Consider the following 26,277-nt stretch of genomic DNA (forward strand, 5'->3'; position numbering starts at 1 on the left):
ATACATATATATATATATATATATATATATATATATGTATATATATGTATATATATATACATACACACATATAGCACCTTTAACAGCAGAGTTTACAAAGTGAGGCCCAACTAAAGCACGGCCACCTTTAGATGTGAGCCTCGACTTTGGAACAGCTAGAAGGGCCCCACCTGAGGATCTGAGGCTGAGAGCTGGCTCATAGGGGGGGGGGGCAACATTTCTTCTATATATTTCTGGGCCAGACCGATACGTGCTTTAAACGTGATCAGTAATATGTTGAGATCAATTCTAAACCGATCAGGGAGCCGATCTTTTTTTAGGGAGTATCTTTACAGCTTGGGAGCAGTTGGTGTTTGACGTTGCGTCATAAATGGTGCGATCGTTTGTTTCGTTTGGTGTGAATCAGAGTGAGAGATTTTCTGAAGTTTATATTTGAGTTGTTTAAAGCAGTGTTCCAAACCTTTTGGGCGAAATAAAGATTTCTCTACTCTACAGTTCCAAGTGTAAAAGGTTCGGATCAGTTTAACCGAAGACATATTCTGAGATCGTTTGATCGAATAGTTTTTAGAGGAAAAATCATCCAATGATTTGAAGAAGAGGAGACTCGAAAAAGTACGATGGCGACTTTGTAGCACCCTCCTCTTCTTCTTCTACTTGTGAGGAACATCTGTGTCGTACTGCTGCTCACATCCTCCCCAACAGAAAAAAAAGAGTAAAGATCAAGATGGTGCAAGTCACTGCAACGTCCACCACGTCAATCCAAACAGAGGCTCTCTCTCTCACGACTGACCACAGAGTCCAGGTCAACCAGAGGACACAACTCCATTCTTTAAAACAAAAAACGCAGAAGCCGACTGAGTAGGGAAGCAGACGTCCCATGATGCATCAGGGCCCTTTCAGACCCAACGGGATGTGAGATGTGCTCACCTCATCTCGTGAGGCCTGGAAGACGTTCAAATCAAGGAGCAAAAAAAGTACTGAATAAATACCCACAGTTCTGCTTAATATGTACGACGTTGCAGCAAAATGCCGTCCCATTCGTATTCACATCATGTCAAACACCTGCAGCCTCTCACACTCAGGTGACGTTAAGGCTTCAGGGGGGCCATCGGGATCGGGTCTTAGTATTTCCTTCCGTCTCTCGCTGGCTGCATCGTTTCTTTCGAACACGCGGGTATTTCGTCACCGCACTTGAATATATTCACATATAAGATCCAAACACCACATCCGCAACATCTTGCATGTTCTGTCGCACATTTTCCAGTTCTTTCCTCTCGGTTCGTCAAACTAGCAGAGTGCTGTAAACATTGAAGTGCGTGCGTGCGTGCGTGCGTGCGTGCCCCCCCCCCCCCCCGAGTCGGCCGACAGGTCACCTCTACGTCTGAAAAAGCACGGCACACGAGCAAACGGTTGAATGCGACCAGCAGGCAAGAATTTATTTTGTTCTGCTCGGCTTTCCAAACACAAGGAAGTGCTGGCTGTCACATATCAACATCTGTCTGTCTGTCTGTCTGTCTGTCTGTCTGCCCCCCCCTTTAACCAGTCTGGGTTCATGTCCTCAGTCACAGGCTCACATCTGAGCATAAAGGCCAAAATGAAGACATTCAGTTTGGCCTGGTTTGGTAGTTCCACTGGTTTGGTAGTTTGGTGTGTGATCATTCCTTGTATCTTAGCGTTGATAATAAAAGAGCTTTGCACTCGGGGGGGAACAATGTTGATTTCATTCAGCAACTCAGAGAACTAAATATGTTTGCATGGCAGGTATTTGAATGAATGCAGTGTTGACTCAAGCTTTGACAATGCCGAATAGACACGTTCACTTAAGGTGAGTATACTAATTAGCGCCTAATGAGAGCCCATAATCAAGGTAAAAGGCATGAAACTAAATTGCTTATTTCAAAAGGAACCTACGCGACAGCATGAAGAATTCCATGAATACAGGTTTGTTTTTTAATCTTCAAACATCAAAGTGAGTTTAATGATCTGCAGATCAAAATCAATGAATGACCATCATGAAGAAAACATGATCACGGTCATTTCACTGAATGTGTTGCACTTTTCAAAGACGCAAAGATACAAGAGACGTCAAAGCTGGAAAACAATTCCCACGACACACACAGCTGTTTGTTTCTTAAAGGCACAGGCCCATGATTAGGACGAGTCATCGCGATCAAACATGTTGGAAATCCGCACTGTTGACATTACGCAGCTGGAGAAACTTTACGCTGCTGTGAGTGAGTGAGTGCTAATTCATCATTAAATTCAGTTCTGAAGGGTTCAGTTCAGAGCCACTAATCAAGTTCATTCACCTCCAGCTCAAGAAATCTCACAAAACGTCTCCGTCACATCTCAGAAAAACACTTTAGCAAAATTCCAAACATGGGTTCATTTGATAAACTGACCACTAACTGGCTAAAAGGTTACTTGCCCGCTTGAAAACATATTAAACTTAGTAAAACGACTTCTCACTGAAAGCTGCCCTCAAGTCCCCGAGAAGCAGTGCATTGTGGGGCAATAAGCTCACAACTAATACTCTGAAATTCGTACCGATGTGGGACACTGACTTGTCCCGTGTAGTTTATTTCGTCGGTCCTAAAGCTATCACACCTCATGCGTTGGCCGATAATGAACTCCATCAAATGAACTGTTTCTCCAGTTTGAGCCACATCTGCTTAAATAGAGTCCAGCTGTTTTAGGTTAAGTTTAAGTAAACCTGTACTTAAAAATAAACTAAACGTCTATAAGCTGATTTAAAAGCTGCTGTAGACGGTTTATGTCTTCAGGAAGCCAGGAACTGTGAATACATGGTTAGTTTTGGTCAATAACAAAAAAATAAAAGATTGCCATCCAGGTTCTTTTACGGTCTTTCACCTGCACTTAGCAGCTGATCCCTGTTCCAGGATCCCTTTGTGTCCTTGGCCGTCTTTTGTTTTGGCTTCATGCTTATGGACGACGCGTAAACCAAAGGACCCAGAAACAGCACGGCGCCGAGCCGCCCGGGTCGCACAAATCTTTCAAAGTGTGAGAGATAAAGAGACGGAGAGAGAAAGAGAGGATGTGAATCCTCTCTCCTCTACCTCTCCTGTCCTCTGGATCAGTCACACATCAGTCATGTAGATGTATGCCACCTAAAATAAATAAATAAAAGAGACTGATGTGAGAGAGGAGGGAGTCCCGGGAGGAGGACTTTAGAGCTGCTTCATCTTTAACTCCGGTCAGGTCTGATTCACATCAGTTCATCCTTTCTCTCGTCCCCCTTTATCATCCTCATTCCCTTTCTCCTCTTTCACCATCCACTCCTGACCTCTTTTCAATGATAGATATATATATAAACACATTATATGATTTGACTTCATGCAGGATTCAAATCTGATGTTACTTTCACGCCTCACCAACAGCCTGAGCCGACACTTTCTTTTCTTGAGTAGTAAAACCTAAATGAAAAACAGATGTTCTGTACTTTGGAATCAAACTGATAAAACTCGCTCTCCCTTTCCTCCCTCTTCTTCCTCCTTTGTGCAACCTTTTCTGTCTTTCCTTCACTTCTCCCTGCTTTAATACATCTCTCTTTACATGCATCTTTTGCTTCTTCTTCTTTCCCATTTTTTACACTCCTTGTAGCCTCCTCTCCTTTAGTTTCCTTTGTTCTCTCGTCCGTCCATACTTTCTCTCTCTCTCTCTCTCTGGCAGCGAGCTGATAGTTGAGTCTGAACAGGATATTTTGGCTGATCTCTCTCACGTTCTGGTCCATCGGTTTTCCAGCGCGGCTTCGTCCTGCACGCTAAACACCGACTCATAAATCAAAACCTCAGCGAGCAGCTTGGAGCACCTCGCCAGCGTGAAGTCTCTCTCTCTCTCTCTCTCTCTCTCTCTCTCTCTCCCCCCCCATGAGAACCTTATAGTCCGGACCTCAAACCACAGACCAAATCTTAATTACAACCTCAATTCAAATCCTAAACTAATTCCTTAAAGTCACGACAAAACTATTAACTATTTTTTTTCGTCTAGCTTGCCAACTCTTCATGCCTTTTTAATAAACCAAAAGATCTTTTTTTTTTGGTCAGAATCTCATTACTTTTACCTGCTCATAAGAGATGCTTCTTTAATTATCACAGTGTGCACCAGGAGGCAAGAACACAAAGTTCCAGCCCATAAAACGTTCACAGATTCCCCTCAGATTAAAGTGTCTTACTTTACTGGATATTTTGCTTGTTTTGAACTAATTAACTAACAATATTCCATCTCAACAGGAAGTAAATCAAAAGATGTACACCCCCCCCCCATCCAAAAGTAAAACAGAAAACAGCTTGAAGTCACTTTGAAAAATACAATTTTCAGTTTTTACTCTTTTGTACAAACCACAGAAACAAGACATAACGCGTTAATAAGTAAGCTGAAGAGGTCACGGCAAAGAATCCTGCAGCAGAATCCACCTCTCTGCTGGTTATCTATATGTTCAGTTTCTCCATCACTGAAAACCTCCTCAGAGCTCTGAAGCTCCAACAAGCTTCATTGGACATGGGACATACTGAACACATGAATGAACAGACAACTGCTACACGAGTGCTTTTAGGAGTTCCAGTGGTAGTTTGGGTGATTTTATTCACCGTGGTTCTGGGTCGGCCCCCCTGCTGTGCGCTGAAAACTGCTGTGAATGCAAACTGGCTACAGAGCCACGTCCCAAGTGTTTGAATCTCTGTGGTGCTTTGAAAACACATTTTCGTTCAGAATAGTTTTCCTGCTCTCCGAGCAAAAGTTAGAGGAAAAGGATAAATAGCCCTCGTGTCTTTGCAGGCTAGCTTAGCACAAAGGCTGTGAGCAGCTAGCCCGGCTCTGTCTGAAGTACCAGCACCTCCAAAGCTCACCGATTACCATGTTACATCTCCATTGTTCAAACTATACAAAGAACCGGAGAGTGAAACCCATCACACCGGTTTCCAGTCTAAGGTTAGCCATCCAGCTGCTGGAAACAGCTGCTTCAACAAGACTCCACGAATTCAGAGGCTTTGAATTCCAAAAACACCACAAAACTGAACAATGGTCGATTTAAGCACAGGAACCCAAATATTACACAGCAAAATAGGCAAATGCAAGAGGGCGCACAGAAACATGCATCTAAAGGGAGAACAAAAAACACATTCCATTAGCCTCTGTCCGTGTGAGGGCAGGGAAAGCAATACGTCTGGGTGGCCAAGCAGAGGATATGCAATAATTCCAGGTCTGCACATTTTTCAGCCGTCAGAGTAATCTATTGGAAGCCAGTCAACAGTGGAAGTGGTGCTCTGTGCATGTGTGTGTGTGTGTGTGATGGTGGGGTAAGTATAGTGGGATGTCAGCATACAGAAAACTCCACACACACAGTTTACAAAAGTCCACAGAGGTAAAAAGAGAAAACACCCGGCGTGGTGATTCAGGAACAGGTTGTACATCAACCACACGGGGACAGGCAGAGACCTCCACAGTGAGGAGGCACAAAGGAGGAGAAAACAGAACCTTTAACTGCCTCGGCTGATCCTCTCCACCCTTTACTGCATCCATCAATCTATCTATTCCCTCCATCTCTCCATCCAACTACACATCCATCTTTCTTCCCCCGTTTTCGACGGACAGCGCGGCACACTTTTAATTTAATGGCACAGGCTTTAGAGGGAAGTGGAGGGGAAAGAAAATATAGAAAAACAAAAAATAGAGTTCTCCTCTGTGAGACATATGGCTCATTAATTGAAATTTTTGTTTGAACTTCCTGTCAGCTGACGTCATTCACAAACGCTGCAACCAGAAAACTAACCTGGCACTAATTTAGCATGATTACGTTTAAAACTGCAAAACGGACATTTTATTGTATAGTTGTGACGGAAATCCTGGCGGCTCATTTAAAGGCACATAGAGCACTCTGATCTATGCACAGTATTCATATATTACTTAGACATGACAAAGTAATATGTTATGACAAAACAAGACATGAAAATATCACTTTTTATATCATATGGCAGCTTTAAATACTCTATGTATATTTTCAAAACAGTTTTATCATTGGCTGATGGTTGAACAGCTGAGCTGTTTAAAAACAAAAAAGAGCCCAAAATAAGCTTTTCTTCCTCGATAGTGTCTCCTCGTCATCTACAAGCATGGTGACGTCCCGACTGCAAACAGAAACAGCGATATCGTCCGTCTACAGGCTCCACACAGCAGCACTTTAAACGACATTAAAACCTGAATGCAAATGTAGAGACGAGTCAGTGTAGATGCTGAATTTTGTGACACGTATTCCTCAAGAGCACTTATAAGCAAACCCTCTCGGTCAGATGCATTCATCACGTAGTCCGCTCATCTGAATCTAGATCAGCTATTGATAATGAAGAGTGCGTCGCCACAGCTCAACAGCTCCCTCGAGGAGATATGAAAATGATCGCCTCTGCTGCCGCTCGGCTACACGTTATCGACTTATAGTTACAAATCTATCCGCTGTGCCCGTGAGTTAGAGAGCTAATAACGTCTTTATATAGCTGTGTCCGCCCTGTGAGCTTTCAGACGGGCCGCCCAACGCCACAGCGGCTGAATTCACTAATTAGCACGACTTCGTCCAGAGAAGAATTAACGGCCCGCACCTCCTGCTGGAGCGTTTGATTGGAAAAGCAAATGTGCTCACGCTTTCATCCCCTCGGTGGTTCATGATTGGAGACCTCTCTGTTATGGGGGGGGGGGAAATCAACAATGAGTCACATCAGGCAGAAAATTGCTGCTGCACTGTTAATGGGCTGAAAGTTTGCAGCATGCGGCCCTTCTGGCTACACCTCAGCATGTGATGTTAAAACAGGTGCTGGTGCACGAGCTGGTGAAGAAAACGTGCGAAAAATAACATAAAAGGGAAAGCAGTGCACTAACAGTCTTCTGGCCTCCGCGGGTTGAGGTGTTGGTTTACATTTTGGGATTGGAGACCGCAGATAATTTACCCCCCAACATTCTATTTCACTCATTTATTTCTCATCAAGACTTTGTTATCGGACTGCACCTTGCGTGACTTGATGTATATTCTTTCTGTATCTTCTTGCACCAAATAACTAATATATTTATGTTTACTTGCACATGCACACTTGTATAAAGAGAGGCTTGAACATTGTGCAGGAGAGGTTAGAACGAGCTCCCCTGTTAGATACACACACTTGAAAAAGGATAAAAGCTAAAGAAAATAAACTGTATAGGTCATCAAAATTTCAAGACTAAGCAGTAATACAAAAAAGTATTAAAAAAGTGCAAATTACATAGAAGTTGAGATGCATAGCAGTAAAATCCACAGTGTTATAAAACTTTAATTAAAGGCCTTTTTAGATGTTTTTTTGAATAATAATAATGTCGATGGTGAAACTAACTAAATACAAACGTCTGTAAACTAAACGCTACAGATGGCCACCTCTTTACCATGCACACACAACTCACCAACCGTTACCGTGTATATAACGCAAACAGAGGCTCTGTACAGTGGGGCTGTAGCTGCCAGCTGTCAGACACTACTTCTGACTTTATTTGGGCTTTCATAGCTTTCACTGAGCCTTAAAACCCACTCAACGTATTGTGCTGTTTTGCTGTCAGTGCGTTGCTCTTGCTGCTCCACAGAGCACTTCTATTTTGAAAGACGAGCAGCTGTAAAAACCTCGTTATTGCCCCAAATATGTACAGAAAATGTAAACAGTAACTGTGCTGAGGCCACAGACTGTATACAAAGATGGATGACAAGACTCCAGCCCCATCAGCCCCCGGTGACTGACTGCAGTATCTACTGTGTACTAGAACGTGCATCATTTGATCATAAATGTATTCATAGGGATATTATGGATACTTGTTGTGTCTTTCTAGCCAAGTAGCTACCGTGATGCTAACGCTAGGTGGCTCTCGCGCTAAGAAGCTGCGGCTGAGCTCGGCTCGGGCGGTTTGTTTGGGGGCGGGACCTTGATACCATCACTCCAGCCCCCCCCCCCCCGATCACGACAGTATCCATCCCGTATCCATGTACACATAAAGTCTATAGCTGCAACACACCACAGTGCAGCAGCGAGCTACAGGCACGAGCATAGTTCTTTGGTTTATGTTTTGACAACTTTAAAAGTCACGTTGTAGTTGAAATCAATCCAGAATCATTTCAAGGTTTTTCTCATCACACTGAATTACACTTAAATCCCTTTCACAATAACGCATCAACACTTCAGTGCACCACATTAGAATGAATGAATGTGATTAGAGACTGTGTGTGTGTGTGTGTGTGACTTACTTGAAGCCAGGTGAGACTGTTGCACAGCTGCCTGATTTGAGCCAGATGCAGTAAGGGTCCCGTGAAGACAGACAGCTCCTGCAGACAGACACAGACAGACAGACCGACAGACGGTCAGTGATGGCGGTAATTGTGGAGAGCAGCGTGTGTGAAGAACACTGAGCCCAGCTGCCATTAGCTGGTTGATGAGGCACCGCGCTGCCGCCGGCCTAACAACACCCATCACTTTTCCTCACATCCGAGCTTCAAGTGCAGCTCCGAACGAACCACGTGACTGAGAAAACAACCGAAGCTCATCAAGATAAAGATAAATTGTCTGCAGAAATGGCCGTGAAAAGTTGCACAAATAAATAATTTAGCATCTCTAAGTGACAAAACAAAAGCAACGTCATTGCTGCATAAATCCTCACATCTTAGCTGTGGCTCTTCATTAAAGTCTCATCGTCTTGTTCTTATGCAAATCAACTGGTTTGTTTACGTCTGTTGACACACACAGATGTGCAGCAAACAGTAGTGCTAAATGATTCTTATGACTGGATGATGATGATAACACATGGTTATTTTACTACATGCACGCTACAGTATCACCAGTGCATGTATTCACTTTCAAACTTTAACTAATTATCCCAGCATTGCTGCTTTCTTCATAAGACACAAAGATAAAGACAGAAGACTGTAATCACATAGTTTTTCATTCAGACTGTGGATTTTTGTTTTCCTACTGAATTGAAGGAAGAACAGAGCTCGTCTTGTACTCTTTGCACTTCTTTCAGGCTTTAAAATCCCAGTCCATATTTGTTTTGATCATACAAATTAGTATTCTATAGTGTTCATTGCAAAAAGAGGTTTTTCCAGAGACGGCTCATTGATTGTGGGCACAAACAAAGAGAATCAGACAAATCGGATTTTGGTTTCGATCCCCAAAGTACAACGCAACGTCATATTCAATAAGCCCCCCTATCCGGACATCCAGTATGAAACAGACCATAAAGCAGGGTATGCTTCAGGGCGGGGCTACCTTGTGATTGACAGGTCCCTACCACAGCGTTGTAGAGTTGTCCGTGTTTTCGTCTTAGAACTTTAACCCTTTCACAGTGTGTCTTCAGTGCAAGTTAACTAACATTTTGGTCACCTAAACATCAACAGCGATCGGTTGTTCTTAGCTCCACCCTCTCGTGCCCAAAACCAAGATGGCGACAGGCAGAATGACAAACCCGAGGCTTCAAAAGGACAGTCCACTGACCAAAGGGGGACGTCACGGTGACTACGTCCACTTCTTATACACAGTCTGTGGATTACATGCTGTACCTTTAAGCCAGTCACTGGAGGTCACTCAGGCCTCATTGATTAGCAATGACTGAACCTTGAGTGAACAGCCAGCGTAGCTCCGGTCTCATGTCAGCAGTCAGCAGACGAGTCAATCACCTGCTCCTACTTACAGTAATGTATGTCTTGCTTTGTGATTTAGCAAAATAACATGCTGAGTGTGCTTGGAAACGTATACTTCCTCCATTTAAGGCGGTCCGCATTAACCACCATCAGCAGCCATTAGTCACGTTCCCTACGGTATGAAATCACAACATTCAGTACTTTTCCTCCGCGGGTCCGTTTCGTTGCTTCGACTCTTCCGCTGATCTGCTGTCAGCCCCTCTGCCTCGTGTTCAACTCTGCGGTTTTATAATCCTGCACTCTGGAATGAGTTGCATGATCCTCTTGGCTTTCATCCTGCCACTGTATAATTACAAAACAACGCTGGGTGTCAGTGTCAATTAACAATATATATTTTTTTAATTCACAGCTGCATAACCTTCAAGTGGTTTTTGCCAAACAGCAACAACATAATGAGCACGGAGTCCGCAGCGACGGAACACAACAATGTTCACCTGCTGCCAGTCGACACTCACTTTAGAGATGTTTTCATGCTGAATAACAAAATCAGAGATGATGCTGAACAAAGATCTGCAGATTTTTAGTGCAGTGCTGCGTCACGTCAAACCCAGTTTTAATGAGGACTCCTGCGGCCTGTTTTAAATATCTAAAATGATTTGAAACCGTCTAAAGTGAGCATGCAGGTGTTGCACCACCTTCACCCCTCAGTTTGCAAACGTTCCAGAGAAATCCCACTGAGAGCACATTAGTGTGTCGCTCTCACAGAACAGAGGGAAATCACACAAAAGGAGTACCCCGTCCTACGGCTGCAGCTGGAAACGGAGCATAAACGCACAAACTCTACATATGCGAGCACTCTTTTGTTATGGAAACAACAAGATAATAAGACATCAGCAGCTGATCTCTGGATGCCACAAAGAAACATAACCAACTCAGACTAACTGACACGATTCACACGTCTTGTCAAGAGGAAGTAAGTAAGTAAACATACGTTGGTCCCTTCAGACATGTCCACAAACACTTGCTTCTGTTTTTCTTGGGAGCACAGTCTCTAATAATGCAAACAGCCCTCCAGTTCATACAGATGTACTGAACTTCATGCAGTTGGTTTTCTGTGGAGACCGCAAACCGTGGCTGTTTGGTTTTTAACATCTCCTGTGAGGCGTCTTTAAGCCTTTTTTTGCCGAGGACTTTTACTGACGATGAGCATCCTGGTGAAGAAACATCGTCTCCACCGGTTTCATGTGCGTTTCTATCAACTGGTTCGGCCAGGCTCTACGCATGGCTGTAATCCGCCTGTAAACAGAGCAGAAGAACAAGTAGAGGCTGTCGCCTTGGTCTTCTTACTCATCTACAAGAGAAGAGAGGTCTTCAGGAATTAGTTTCTACTAGCTTCATGTTTTAATAGTTCTTTCATGTTTCATGACATCCAGAAACAAAGACAATATAAATATGTTTCAGAGAAGACGCTGTCAGCAGAGACAGCTGACCAGTGATGTGAGTTAAACGTTTGCTACGTCAGAACTTATTTGCCAAAAATATCCCATTTAGGGCATCAACTCTTTTTCGACAACCTCAAGAGAAAGTTTAACTATTTTATTGAATTTTGCCAACTTTTCTATAATGCTATACTTCACTCATTAAAACATGTTCCTGAAAGCACGGCTATTGTGAGCTTCACTTAACCGTCTTTTACTCACAAACTATTGCAGAGTTAAGTGTTTGTGTATTGTGCTCGTACTAAATCCCGCTGCAGAGTATTTTCACCTCAACATGCAGATGAAGTGGTGAAATCTAAACAAACCGTCTCTTCATCAGCAAAAGCCACTTCCTGTCTCTCGCAGCACCGCAGACTGACAGAGGACCTCTGAGTAACTAGGTCGACAGAAATGTACCCCGCCAACCTGTGTGGCTGCCAACTGAGCGACACTATATAGTGCAGCTTTAATACATTATTCATAGGCCTGCCATAAGGTATGTGTGCATCTCTCTCCTCCTCTCCATCACCGGGTTCCTCTACAGAGACACGACAGGAACGAACCTCCACACTGCAGCACTATGGGAAAAAAAGAGGCCAGCTGTGGTTTCAGGAAGAGACCGACATTGTCCTCATATTCGCAGTTTATGTGCGACGCAGGTTTGCGTGCGTCCCTCGTCAGGCTTACGTTCTGTCACGCTATAATGAACAGATGTGCGTGTACGTCGGCCTGCAGCCATCGCGTGTGAGGAAGCTCCATTAGCTGCTGAGGAGAGAAGGGACTCATCCAGCCTCTGACTCATAACCTCCAGCTGTCGTTTAGCCGACGTCCTGGGAATAACCGCCCCGACTTACTGGAGATGGTTTTGGGCTGATGTGACGCTGCTGGTGAACGACAGAACACGGAGACGTTTGTCTGAGAAGTATAACTTTTAATAGACGTAGATAGGTGGTTAAATACTGCTGTCGCGCTACATTTTAATATGTAGCTTTGAGCTTTTATTAATATCTAAATCCGCCTTTGTCATTCTCAATCAAATTAAACAATGGGATTCTAAGTAAAAGGAATATTCTGTTTATTAAAACTTTGATCTCAGTTTATAGTTTTGCTATAAATGTGGCAACATTGCAACAAAGAGAATAATCATGTTTTTTTCAATTTGAGAAGTCACTATGTTTAAACTGTTCCTATAAAAAAAAAAAAGGAAATCTCCTCCAGACTTGAAAATCCCACGGATCTACAGATCTACAGGGTTTGGGGCCTCTTTTGCCCTTTTATTGTATTTCTTTATTAAAACTCCCATTCCCTACAGTTTCCTAGCCGCTGCTGAAAAACAGAATATTTTCTGAAACCTAATATTGGCAGCAGGGCCTCGAGTGAAGAAAAAAAAAAATAGGAATCCTGACGATGCAGGGTGAGGGAGGAGAAACAAGCCGAGAGAGAGCGAGAGAAATGCAGAGGCAGAAATGGAGGCAGAACAGAGAGAGCGAGAGCGAGAGAGAGAAAATCTCATCTGGAGGGAGACGGATTCATTGGTGTGGTAAAGGAGGATATGGTGGCTGAAACCTGACCTCCTGGCCAGTGCTGATGAGGCTTTCGGGGGCCCCTAATCCCAGGATGAGGTGTGCTGTAGCTCCAGTCTCTAGAAAGGATTTGGGGATGTAGCCGGTCCGTAAGCTTAAGAAAAACTGGCCCTATCCGTTCTCTCCCCGTTCCGTCTTCACCATCATTCTCCAACAAAAAAACACAGCGGCCACCATCGCTGGCTCACAGCCAATCAGCTGGATCCAATTTATGACAAAACGATGTTGAGAGCTTCTCCAGGCCTTCGCAATGAGGGCTTAGCATGCTATGGGGGTATATGTATTCCCTGGTGGAGCTGAGGAGAAATCCTTCCTCTGGGTTGAGAAAAAGAGTGTTGGGGCGGGGGGGGAAATACATGGGGCCAACATTCCTCACAGCCCCGTAAATAGATCCCAAAGCTGGGGAGCAAGTACATTAAATGAGGCCAAAACGACGCCTGACAAAACAAAAGGCTGCAGACAAAGAGAGCGAGGAGGCTGTGCTGTGCTCATAAACTTGTTCTGAAAGCCACGTCAGCCTCTTGACACCAGCACTTTCAAGGTTCTGTTTTTGTACCGTTTACGGAATTTACAGCAGACGGTGACCTGTGGCCGCTGTGTTCATGGGGCGATAAGTTGATGATGAAGTGAGAAACTTAGTTCCCCAAATCTGGGAAGGGATGAGTCGAACAAACAAGACTTTCACCCAGGAGACCGCTGTTTGTGTCCCGTGTCAAACCCTGTGAACGCCGACTTGTTTCACCGTAGTTTTGTTACATAACTAACATACCTCACCAGCGGCAGTTATGGAACAAATGTAGCTATTTACGTAACAGACATACTTTTTTGATCCCAAACCACAATCTTTTCCTTAATCTAACCAAGTGGTTTTGTTGCGTAAATAAACCTAAAAACGAAATAAACCTACGTTGGAAGTTTATTTTGAAAAGATTTTTGCCGTGTCCAAAACTGACTCTAGAGGGACACCAAGAGCTTCTTAGTTTGAAGAGTCGGGCGACTGACTAAGTTGGGAATGAGAATGTGCTGCATGTACACATGTGCATGAAGGACTTTTACCGGGAAGTATCGCTGCAACAGAAGGACGTGCAGCGACATACAGCGACGTGTCCTTGAATACCAAATACATCCATCAGAAATACGACTAAAACTGAAATTAACACAGAAAACATAATAATTATGATAATAACAAGTCCCTCTCAAACATTTGACTCTTTGTAAAATTCAGACACATTTGTGCTGAAAGGAAACGTTCAGGCTGAAAATCAGGAAACAGCTAAACGATAGTTTCAAAATAAGACTGGGAGTGCATCTGATTAGTGAGCTGCTGCATGTATTAACAGGTTACACAATGGATGTGCATGTAAATGTGTTCTCTGATTTCCTGTTTAACCGGATTTGTGTCCATGCAACAATACTGAATAATATAAAACTACCAAAAGAACGGCTAATTCTCACATTTGCGCAGAAGGAACCAGCTGACTTGGGGCATTTGTGCTCGTCATTTGAAATTCTACAAGAATATTCCACTAAAATGTAGCTGTATGAAAACACGGGATCACATGCACTCAAACATGAGGCTCAGGCAGGAATCGGATCAGAATCGGCTTATGAAAACATTCAACCCCCCGCTACTAACCACACGTGGTAGCCGCACCATATTTCCCCACGGCTCAGTTTAATCTTACTCTCACTTACCTGCCAACACCACTAATAACATCAGAGTGCTTTTTTGGGGGGAAATTGAGCCCAACAAACTCCACGAACCAGGCAGATAATAGCGTAACATCTGCTATTTGGTGCAGGCTTTTGTCCAAAAAGCATCTAACAGCATCAGAATTAGACGCATTTCTTAAACTTGGTGGCTGCAGAGGAAATTGATCCTCTTTCCTTGAGTTACCTGGCAATGTTCGTGCTGTTTTCTTCCCGGCACACAGCGAGGAAACCCTGAATTCGTGCAGTGCTTCTGGGCCGCAGCACTGAGCGTGGTCTCAGTCTTCAGGCTGCCTTTGACACGTTCCAAAATCGGTGTTCTTTGTCACGTTTTCCCAAAAATATATTAAGTTTTGCTTCTTTTGTTCTCAGGTCCACTGAAGGTAAATCTATAGACACTCTTTATAGGACTCCAGCTCATCAATTTTCCCAGCTTTTATCCCCGTTTTAATCTTGCTTATGATTATTTCATTGTTGATACATTTTTCTTATTCTTGACTGCATTTGTTTGATCTATAAATTGTCAAAAACAGAGAAAATCTCCAGACACAAGTTCTAAAATCCTTGGAACGGATGCTTTTCTGGGTCCATGTAAGGTAGTGGAAATGTCCTCCAGCTCCTTCTCGGGGGATCCCGAGTCGTTCCCAGGCCAGATGGAGAGTATAATACCTCCAGTGTGTTCTGGGGTCCGCCTCGGGGTCTCCGGCTATCCAGGAGGCATTCGGATCAGATGCTAAGCCACCTCAAGTGACGTGAGTTGGCAGCGGATCTACTTGCAGCTTCTCTAGAGGTGAGCCCAACCAGACCTCCTACAGTCACAAGCCAAAGTTCGTAGACCATCGACTTGTAAATTTAGAGCTTCACCTAAAGGCAAAGCTACCCTCTTCACCCAAGACCCTCTTCCCAAACCCAAGACTGAAACCACTCCCAACCTGCAGCGGGGAAATCCACTGTTTTCTGTCAAAGTTCATTTGCTTATCAAGTACGTGACTATTTCACTAATTGTTTCAGGGTTTCTGACCCTTTATGGCAGAGAGGTAGAGCTTTGCTCTACAGGTGACTCACTTCTTGCAGGTGCTGTAGTCGGAGCAGCGGCTCAGCGGCACACGGATCACACAGCCGGAGAACGCCACGAACAACGCATGGTGGTCCCGATCCAACTCCAGACCCAGCACCCTCCTGTCCTCCCCCCGCACGTTACATCTAGGAGCAGAGAGGAACACCGACTGTCACGATCAGACATTTTACTTACTTTTTTTTTTTTTTGCAGGCGACTGGCGCAGTCTGGAAATTATACAGAGAGCCAACTGTGAATCAAACTCGATGCAGATAAGACTTTTCAAGCTGTGCAGTCTGAAAACAAAAGAAGAAGCACCCCCCCTCTAGCTGTACAGGGTGATGCAAAGTGTTACAATAGACCAAAGAGTGGGTGGGCATCAAGGCAGAACAGAGAGGAAGATTCTGAGTAAAGGACAAAACGCGAGACGCACCAATGGCAACGTCTTTGGCCGATTCAGATTTTTTAAGAGTCAGACCTGCTGATTCCAACTGCAGCAAGGTTTCAGTCGTCCATAGTTGTTATTTGCATGAAACACACTTTTCAAATGATAAGGAAATACAAACATGTATTTTTGTCCAACTAATAATCTTGGCATTAGTAGTTTTAATGATTTACGCTACTTAGAGCTAGTGTTAGGAAGTAAAAATGTGCTGCGTATTTATTCATGTTTCTCACTAAATGTTCTCAAATAAAATGTACAAAATGACATTACTGAGTAGAACTTGAACGCATCGTAATGCCTCCACAGCTTATTTCTGAATTACAGTAGTGACAAATAATGAGCTTTATGTCTTCTTCACTCACGCTGAAGAACTCGCCGTGTGTGTGTGTGTGTGTGTGTGTGGGATGTTACGGTCTGTGCCACTTCATGGTGACGTTAAACTAAACTAAATGTGACCGTCAAAAATACAGAAATATGAGCCTGATCGGTGCATCTCTAACAAACAAAAGAGAAAACAACGAGGGAGAACAAATTAAAGACAAACATGGAGGGCTTAAAGCCCAACCAACACCCACAAACACAAAAAGACAGACTGACTTGTTAGGGTTGTAGACGTCGATGTCCTCCAGGAGTTGGGTGCTGAAGGACGCGTTGGCTCCCTCGGTGCTGGCCAGGATCTTCAGCACGCGGCCGTCGTCCGAGCCCAGAAAAACCACGGTGTAGTTCTTATACGGCCCCGCCGACGTGTCCACCGCTATCTGGGTCAACTTGAATCTGTAGGAACCAAAAAAAGAAAAGAAATGAAATGAGACGATTGCAACTATCTGCGGTTAATTAGACAGGGGCTAACGATGCCAAATGTTCTGATTAGCATCTTAATGTTGTTGTTTTGTCAAAGTCAATTTCCCACGGTAAACACAACAAACAGTGGGCGACCGCTGAGCTCATTGTGTGAAGCGTCAGCGTGCGATCAATCACTTCATCTACCAACCCACTACTTCCCTTCCTCCATCGCCTACTTCCTTTAATCCCTTCATCCTATTGATTCACCGTCCACCATCTCTCCATCCTCCCACGGCCGTTCAATCCGTCCGTCCGTCCTGTTGTTGAGCCACGTGCCTCAGCACGCTGCGGTCTCTTCAGGCGACACAAGTTTGTATTTATGAGTGAACTATCTGGAGCACCACCCTGCTTCATATTCACCCGGCTCCACACAGTCACACCTGGGAGCTGCCCGGTATCGCCTCCACAGGAGCAGCTGAGGATTAAGAGTCGCGCTGAAGGGCACCTTGAATCCAGCGGTTGTTGACAGAGGGATGAGCTTCAACAAACTTCCTCCAATAAACCCAGATTTTTGCTCGGCATCACATCGCTTCTAGAATCTTCTATAAAAAAAAAAAGGACACCAGCGGACCTCACTTCTCCCTCATTGCCTCCCAGATGGTCCAACCGAGGCTGGTGTGTTTATACACACACACACACACACACACACACACACACACACACACACACACACACACACACACGCACACACACGCACACACACGCACACACACGCACACACGACTGGCACTTCCCCTCAGTGGCGTGCGTGATGTGCTTCTGGTTAGATTTCATTTATCTAGCTCCTCTCCGTGGGGAGCGGCGAGGCAGATGTGATGTTTTTGGCGCCAGATGTGAAGTGGCGCACGTTTTTCCCCCAGTGTGGAGCCCGTGCTGTGTCTGGCTAGCTGTCAGCCTGGCTCTGCTTCAGGAGGCGGGAAGGAGGCTCCTGTGTACAGTCTGTGTGTGTGTGTGTGTGTGTGTGTGTGTCTGTGTGTGTGTCTGTGTGTGTGTGTGTCTGAGGCCGAGTCATGGATGCACTGGTGGAATCAGGGGCGGCGTCTGCAGCCTAGGAGCCCCCACGATCGGAATAAAAAAGTGCCCTCTTGGATGCCCCTATGACGGATAAAACATGCCCTACAGGATTCCCTTCCAGTACACAAAACATGATGGTGCCCTAAATGATGCCTTTAAATGGGGAAAACCTGATTAAGTGTCCTCTAAAGCTTTACTTGTACTCGCACTTGACACCGTAGAGCGAGACGGCGAGCATGCAGGGAGGCGTGTCTGTGCTCTATGCGCTGCATTATTCTCCGAGTGTGAACAAACAAAGTGACCTGTGAAGAAGCAAGAAGACCACGAGTGAGACCCAGAGATATCCCCAAAGACTGTAGGTGTAACCGGCGAAAAGCTATCAATCAACCTCCATAATGACGAGGAGGGTTCGTAATTATCTGTAAACTCACATCTCATATTCATGGACTACGTTATTGCCTTCATTAAAACCCTGTTAAGAAACAAGACAAGTATTAAAAGCATTATAAATAAAGGTTGAATATCCTGTAAACCGTTTGATTTGGCTTCAAAATATTTACTCAAATGTAGATGTGTAAGACCTCCTGTTTCTAACGCATCTCAAAACAAATAGGCCTTCTCTGTAAAATCCCCAGACATGTCATTAGAGCTTTTATTAGTGAACTATTTGTGACAGTCACATGATCGCTCACGCGACCCCCCCCCACCTCCCCGTGCGTCTCTGACGTGGAGCTGAGACCGAGCATCCAATACAATCCGATGAGTTTTAATGAGGGACGAGGTCGTGTGTTCCACCTGAGCTCACTCATCGATACCAATCACAGCCCCGAGTGAGGGAACACTGCTGCTACATTATGTCGCTGTGGAGAATAATACCTGCACGCTCACCGTTAAAGCTGGGATTATAACTGCAGCTCTGCACAGCCACACCGATGGGCAGCTAATGGTTATGTTTTTTTATTGGATTTCATGACGATGTTCTCGAAGGAGCCGTCTGAACAGGAGCTCGCTATATATTTAGGAGACGTGACGTACAAGGTGCTTTACTGGTTGACATCAGTATCAACAGATCAGTAATACTGATGCCTTCATGAGAAAAGGAGACCATCAACGAGACGATTGGCTGTTTCTACGTAGTTATTCTTAGTTCTTGTCATTGGTTCCACCAGGTCGGATTCAGACGAAATGATTGGAAGAAATGCAACCCGTGAGCCCACCAGCTGTCGTCTGACAATGATTTAGATATTTATTGATTATGAATTAGCTTTCACACTGGCTAACAGCAAAACAATCGAGTCGTACACGTCGTTTCTCAACTCAGAATGAGTCTTGCTTCCACATATGCTGTGAACAATGAATCAGCGCTCGGTCAGACCGACGGCCGATGGGACCAGAGATGCTGCTGCAGTAAAACCAGAGCTTCTCTAAAGAGACTCTGGTGCTCGGAAACACTCCCGCTTTAGTCCACAGGGACCTCGCAGTGGCTCTAATTAGGAAACTAATTGGTGGGCTAATTGATCATGAAAATAATTGTGTGGCTCTATATATTGAAAATGTGGGGAATGAGGGAATGATTAATTTAATTGTGCGTGTGTGTGTTCAGCATTCTTGCTTGATGTTCAAGCCGTTAATCAAAATCGTGACCGATTCATTTTCCTTTAAATGTTTCAGCTCCACAAAGAACGAGGGTAACTTTTAATAAACTCAGCTCACAGAACCTAATTGTGTTGCTGCTGGGAGGGACGTCCTCGTGGTAGACTCTTCCATACATTCTTTCTTTAAACTGATCCCTCACCTGCTGGTGGTCCGGGTGAAGTAGGGCCTGTCGTTGACCGAGGGGACGGACTCGTCCATGAGCGGGTAGGACTTGATGAAAGTCAGTGTGTCGTCGGTGAAGGTCGTGGACGACTTGTAGGTGGCCGCCGAGCCCTCTCCGGCGCAGCATCCCGGCCTGCAAGCAGCAAATACACACAAACAGAACGTCAGGAAAGTTTCCACGGACACCAGATGTAAAAACACCGGCAGCTGTTGGGTTTAGGGGGACGAGAGGAAAGAACAGGTGTCGTGTGTCGCGGTTGTTTTCTGTTCGCAGATGAAGTGTGTGCAGAACAATAACAGCAGCAGCTGCAGGAACAAAAAAAACCCTCCATTGTGAAAGGCACAAAAACCTGTTCTTGAGAAGTGACAGTTTGTTATTTAAAAGATATCCTTGCCTTGGTTTTGGGACCTGATCCTCAGGAACAGGTGTCCACGCTGTCTCGCTGTTCCGCTGCTCTTTGAATTTGCCACTGAAGGCCTTCTCTATGTCGTCCATGTAGAAGGCACAGACTGCTGAGCCCGTGATGCTGTCGAAGGGACCACAAAAGGACGGTGGCATTAGAGCGGGGGCGAGGAAAAGTGTCCAAGTCTGACACAACCTCGTCATGGACATGAAAATACAACTGTATTTATCCTGCGCTCTGTTGTCCTGCCTACAGTCCTTGAACACATCATGTGTGACGAACGTTTCCATCAGAAAAAACTAAACTTAAAATTGTGATATTTCATCAACAACATATTATTCTACATGTCTTATTTAAAATCTTTCCCCAAATAAACAGTTTGAAGTAACCAGATACTTGAAAAAACATTTCATTCTGTGCTCCTCAACACGTTTTCTCATACTGCAACCCAGCTGAGATCTGTGACGCGACAACAACACGAATCCCAACCTGTTGGCCTGCGTGGTGAAGACGCCGAGCACGGCCGGCCGGTGGTTGATCTGCAGGACGTTTGTCAGCGACTGCAGGACGTCGAAATAGAAGAAGGAGTCGCCCGGCACCGAGCAGTTGAGCCGGGCTTTGAGGAACGACGTCCAGTAGCGCTCCAGAACCCTCGGAGAACCGCCGTTGTCGTTCTTACAAACGCGAGCGACTCTGGAGAAAACCACCTGAGGCGACAGGAGGGGAAGGTCACGGACAGATGACAATCACGTTCACCGCAAACTCAGGCAGCAGAGCCAACATGTTGAACAATAAAACCCTTGTAAACATGCTGTAGTATGGAGTATCACTGCGATGTTGTTGGACTTCATTCCACTCAGAGACGGAAGTGCAGACACAACAAACCACAGGTCTGGCGGGTGTCTGGTCTGAAACGAGCTCGCTCACCTTGCCAAGAGTGGTGTACTCCACCGCGATCTCGCTGAAGAAGAAGTACACGTAGTTCCCGTACTCAATGGCATGGAGGAAATGGGGCTCTGTTGGGAGACGAGAGAAGAAAAGAGTGTTTGATGTTTCCAGCGTGACGTGTGCTTTAAAAAAAGAAATGTGGATCAAATCTGAATACACCGACAGAAAGATAAGAAGCTCACAGTCACGAGGATAACAGAGCTGGTTCTGGATCAGTGATGATAAAAACACTGAGATCAAGTCAGAAATAACTTGTTTTATAGAATCTGAACACAGTCCGTTTGGCCGGTCAGGATCACAGAGAACTGGACACTTTTGCTTGGTTTTCTATTTGGTCTGGTTCAGACAAAATCAAAGAATGTATTTGCTGAGGGGAGAACACGAAGGAGCGGGAAGCTTCTTCTTATTTGTCCGAAATTTGTCTTTGGAAAGTGTAATCCACACTAACCGAGCAACACGAAGAAGAACTACCAAACACGGTTGGAAAGTGTTCTGTTACCTGCATTTTGGATTTTGATTCCCGCAATCGGGTCGGAATCATGAGTTCACCTGGAATCAGACCCGGATCACCTCTCACAAGCGGTCTGGGACCGGTTGTTGTTGAGAGTTGGGTTAAAAACGGACTGAATGGAAAAGCGTCCGAAGGTATAAATACATAAAGAACCAATCGAGATCTGTCATCAGCTTTTGTGGGTTGAGAACAATTCTGAGAGTAATTAAAATGAGTTGAGAAACACAAGACATAACTTTTCAAACACTATACTAACAGGTGCATCATCTTATAATTGTGCAAATAGTTTTTTAATCAAACACGCGGAACATCTGCTAGTTCCACTGCTGGAGGCTTACTGTTGTCTGCTGCAAGCAAAAGTCTCCACGTAGCTTCAGAAGACGGATAAAAGTCAATATTAATGTCTTTAATTGAATAAATACAACAACTCTTCAGGGTTTGGACCCCTTTTCACAACACTCCACGCTCCTGAGTGAGGACAGCCAGGAAGGTCACTCCTGTGTGGTGATGATTGATTCATCAAGAAAACATAATCGGCCAATTAACGAGATAATGAAAGTGAAGGTAAATTACAGCCCTGCATAAAACCTTCACAACATAACGCGACGTGATGCAGTCAGATGGTGATCAGAGAACACAGAAACTAAGTCACTTATGATGTTAATGTTAATCACTTACATAATTTGGTGTCGGCGAGACATGACTTAACCCTGGGCTGCGGTCGAATGGTCTTTTTTGTTGTGATGAGGAAGGTTCCTAACTGAGTTAAATAAGCAGGAAGTGTTTACGTGGCAGCCATGATAGATACTAAGGAAAGGTTCTTCAACGCTTCCTGTCTTATCTCCTTCAGCATAGGGAGCACTGGACCATCGTTTATGAATGGAAAGGAGATTATGTCGTCTCATTTAAAGCGACGCACCATCCGGCCTTCAGCAACATCCACCTTTGCTGTTTGATGGCACGCTATGGATAAATCTGGACAGGTGTCATTCTGTTTTGGGTAGCAATGCTAGCTGGATGTGAACGTGCTAAACTATTCACTACAGCACGCTGGACGCTCACCTCGCAGCCACTTGGAGTCGTACTTGACGGTGCGCAGGACGGGGCTGCTTTCTCCCAGACTTCTGTAAATCACTGCGTCGCTCGCCAAGAAGTCCGTCATGGTGGCCGAGTAGAAATCGCCACCTGAGGGTGGGGGGGGGGGGTTTGAGATAGATTGTCAGGGATCACAGTTCCCTGGAATAAGCCACTTCTTTCAAGTGTCTATTTGGGTCACAGGAGACTTTTATTGCCCTTTTAAGAAGTGCTGTAGGAGAATGTGACACCTTTAATGACAACCCTGTGTGAACTCTGCATGAATGTCCGTGGAAACCTGGCAGGACTGAGTCCAGGACTGAGTCCAGGACTGAGTCCAGGACTGAGTCCAGGACTGAGTGCAGGACTGAGTGCAGGACTGAGTGCAGGACTGAGTGCAGGACTGAGACTTCAGTCTGGTGCAGTGACTGTCACCAGTGAGAATACCAGAAAACAGTTTAATACAAAACAATAAAAACTAGAATCATTGCCTCACGGCTGTTTGCCTCCCCCGACCAGTCAGGATGCAGTTAACAACATAATCAACATCCTTTTGTCCGTCAAAAAGATCATCACAATTGTGTGAAATTGTCATAATTAGCTTAAAGAATTCTTGGCAAAAACACGTGTTTTGTGAGCTCACAGTGAAACTTTGGACTCTTCAGCCAAATTTTAATTCCCTCCAGGTGTGAAGGATGACAGCCCGAAAACATCATAAAAAAACCACTGTGAGAATACAAACGGTGATCTGTAAATATTACTGGAACTTTAAGGACTGATGACACAGGTCGGCAGCTGTGGGACTTGAACATGCGACATTTCGATTTACAGCCAGCGGTCCGCTCCGCCTTGCTCACCTGCGAACAGGCCCACGTTGGACTGGCGGGACTCGAAGGGGCACCGGGCCTGTCCCACCACCTCCTCCCCTTCCTGCTCCAGTGTGGACATCTAGGTCAGAGAGGACACAGCGACACATTAAATACCTTATGAAGCCACACACGGAACTGTAAAACTGACCAAACCGGACATAAAAGATGAGACAACACGAAAACATCATCACTGTTTACACATGTAAGCAAGCAAAAGTCCTCAAAGCAGTGGGAACTGTGGCCGAATGCAAGAGGGACACGTTAAATTATTATGGGATTATGAAAAGGCAACACATGCGCCGTAAAGATTGGGTTTTATTTGATGCGCTGTATTCGGGTCGAGTCCATAAAAAAGAAAGAAGCGTGTGAAGTTGGAGGTTCCTGCTGTCTCGAGGCCAGAGGACGGTTTATCTCTCGGCCGCAGATATTTAGCTGCTGTTCTCCAACACGCTGTTAACACGGTCGTAAAGCTCAGGTAGGACGGTGGGCGAAGCCCAGCCGTGTGTGTGTGTGTGTGTGTGAGTGTGTGTGAGTGTGTGGAGTTTGAGCGCATGGATTCAACAGCCTCTGTTGCAGCAAGGCGACTGACACAAACACTAACAGCTCATTAACACACAGCTTGGTTCATACGATGCTGTGTCGCTGCGTCAGACGCGAGCAGCGTTCTCTATTGTTGTTCTGTGAAAGACCGAAAAACTTCACCTGAAACACAAAGGTCACGTGGACACAATAACGGAAACACTTATACAACCCGATCAGGGCGAGGAACTCTCTTTCACTTAATCACATCAAATAAGGATCATCAGTTTAGTTAGTCTTGGTTGGTGCATCATTTTGCTTGACGTGTCTTGTTTAGTGTTACGTCATCGTGGTTATGTTTCCATTGTTCGCCTGCCAACAGACTGGAGATTGGGGGGGGGATTCTTACATTTACACCCTGTTTGGTGTAAAAACTGATTTCTTTTGTCCAAATTTGACTCAGCTGACGTCAACAAACACTGTTTGAACTATTCGGTTTTGTTTAAACTTTTTTTGTATAATAATAATAATAATAATAATACTCCATCTGACACACGAGGCACAAATCAGTTTTTGTAAATGTCAGCGTGGACGACGTTTCCTTTGCTTTCATCACCCCCTCGGTCGGTAGGTAGTAGTTAGCGGCTGCTCTGTGTTCATGTGACAACACAATTATCCAGAGAAGAAGAAAACAGGAGATCCAGAACTTCACCACAGAACTTTGCTGCGTGAACTCTGCACAAATGCCCCGAGACATGTGCTCAAACACGCTCCGGCTTCTCAAAGGGTTCCGTGTTTACACCTCCGAACCTGACGCAATCCAACACAACAGCTCTGCCCTACATATCGCTCCTGCCAAGTGTTCACTTATTGTTCAGACAGAGGCTGGGCTTTGTGTCGCTGCTGCGGTGGATTGTGTTTCTCGGGCCGTTCTGGTCCAAAAGGCTAAAAGTGTTTTTAATGCGATTTACAGTTTGGCTTTAACAACAGGAAGCAGACACGCGAGGAGGAGTGAGAAACAACATGTGGCCGAGAGAAGTTGTGACTTCTAATGGACATGTTTTGATCAGAGGGACACATCTAAACACCTAATATGAATGATTTTGTCGTGGCAGTCAGGCTTTATAATTGGTCCGGCTATTTTCTTTGACCAATGCCTATAAGATTATATATTTTATTCATTTAATTAGTTTAAGGACTGTGGTATTCCTCCAAAATAAACTCCAGCAATGTGACTTTGAACCCAGGAGAATAAAATCAAGAAAAACATATTCAAGTGAAATATCATCGTTGGTAGAAAGAGAAATAAACGTTGGTTACGAGCATCACTCGCTCTCCAATCAGTAATCAGAGTCACGCTCTTCAAAATTAAATGAAATCCTGTTTTGAATGTGACTATTGACCCGCGTATTGACCGGACCTCTCGCCCGCAGACTGACATGGTTTGAAGTGAAACGGCAGACCTCAGGAGTCAGAGAGAACTGAAGGCTTCGACAATCGTTACCCCGGTGGGCAGATGAGGACGGACGTGGATTTGACACTTCAGAGGTTTTGTTGCACGTCGGCCGCGCGTTGAAGACTCTGTCGTCCACACAAGAGGCTGTCTCGGCTGTCTGCTCGGTGAGGCCGTGCGTTCATGGCTGGCCGTTCATTCGTGTCTTTGACCAAACACACAGGCCTCTCGCTCAATCCCCTCTCGTCCTCCGCAGTCCCAGAGGCAGATTCCTTGATATGATTTACACTTCCTCCCCCCCCCCTCCCTCCCCCAGCTGCCTGGATAGTCATCTCTGGCACTTTTTCTTTTTTTCCCAGACCAGGGGAAAAAGACGAGGGGAGTGGGGGGGGGGGGCACAAGGAAAGAATCTGTGTTGTGTGTAAATCAGCCTCTCTGCAGCAGAGTGATGATGATGGTTAGATGTAAGTCGGTGTGCCGTTCTTTAAACACATCCATCTTCCTCCTGAGCATGAAGCTTCGGACGAACTAGCTGAGCGATGACACTGTGCAGGTCTTCTATGACACCTGAGACCTCATGGATCCCTGAAGAAGACTTTCCAGATACCGTCGGTCTCTTCAGATGTTGTATTTAGTTCAGAAGCTCCCGGACTAGACTGGGACAATAAGTCAATGTGATCAACTGATCCCACTCGCTTAATCCCACCCCCGAAACCGTGATCGTCCAATCATAGCATAGCAGCCATAACTAGAACAAAAACGGTTCTGGTCTCTATGGATAATATCCCCGTTCATGACTGTACGTGATTTGATTCTTTGTAACTTAACCGTTTAAATGATATCAAGGCTCAAAGTTAGGCGTGAATAGGGGCGTGGCCTCTTTGAGTGACAGCTGG

At 45.0% G+C, this 26,277-nt stretch overlaps 1 protein-coding gene across 2 annotated transcripts in view; it reads right to left on the reverse strand.

Annotated features, from left to right (window-relative positions):
- sema6cb (semaphorin 6Cb) overlaps window positions 1-26,277 on the reverse strand; it is a 78,665-nt gene that overhangs the window by 22,601 nt on the left and 29,787 nt on the right. For both annotated transcript variants that reach the window (XM_031867513.1, XM_031867512.1), the window contains exons 6-14: window positions 23,398-23,488; window positions 22,529-22,651; window positions 20,935-21,023; window positions 20,497-20,714; window positions 19,999-20,130; window positions 19,581-19,736; window positions 16,526-16,702; window positions 15,492-15,629; window positions 8,267-8,344 (exon numbers count right to left, since the gene is read on the reverse strand). In XM_031867513.1, coding sequence (XP_031723373.1) covers window positions 8,267-8,344; window positions 15,492-15,629; window positions 16,526-16,702; window positions 19,581-19,736; window positions 19,999-20,130; window positions 20,497-20,714; window positions 20,935-21,023; window positions 22,529-22,651; window positions 23,398-23,488 — 1,202 coding nt within the window. The remainder of the gene's footprint in view (window positions 1-8,266; window positions 8,345-15,491; window positions 15,630-16,525; window positions 16,703-19,580; window positions 19,737-19,998; window positions 20,131-20,496; window positions 20,715-20,934; window positions 21,024-22,528; window positions 22,652-23,397; window positions 23,489-26,277) is intronic.

The sequence above is a fragment of the Anarrhichthys ocellatus genome, unplaced genomic scaffold (genome assembly GCF_004355925.1).
Source record: "Anarrhichthys ocellatus isolate YVR2014 unplaced genomic scaffold, GSC_Weel_1.0 scaffold39, whole genome shotgun sequence".
Classification (NCBI taxonomy): Eukaryota; Metazoa; Chordata; class Actinopteri; order Perciformes; family Anarhichadidae; genus Anarrhichthys; species Anarrhichthys ocellatus.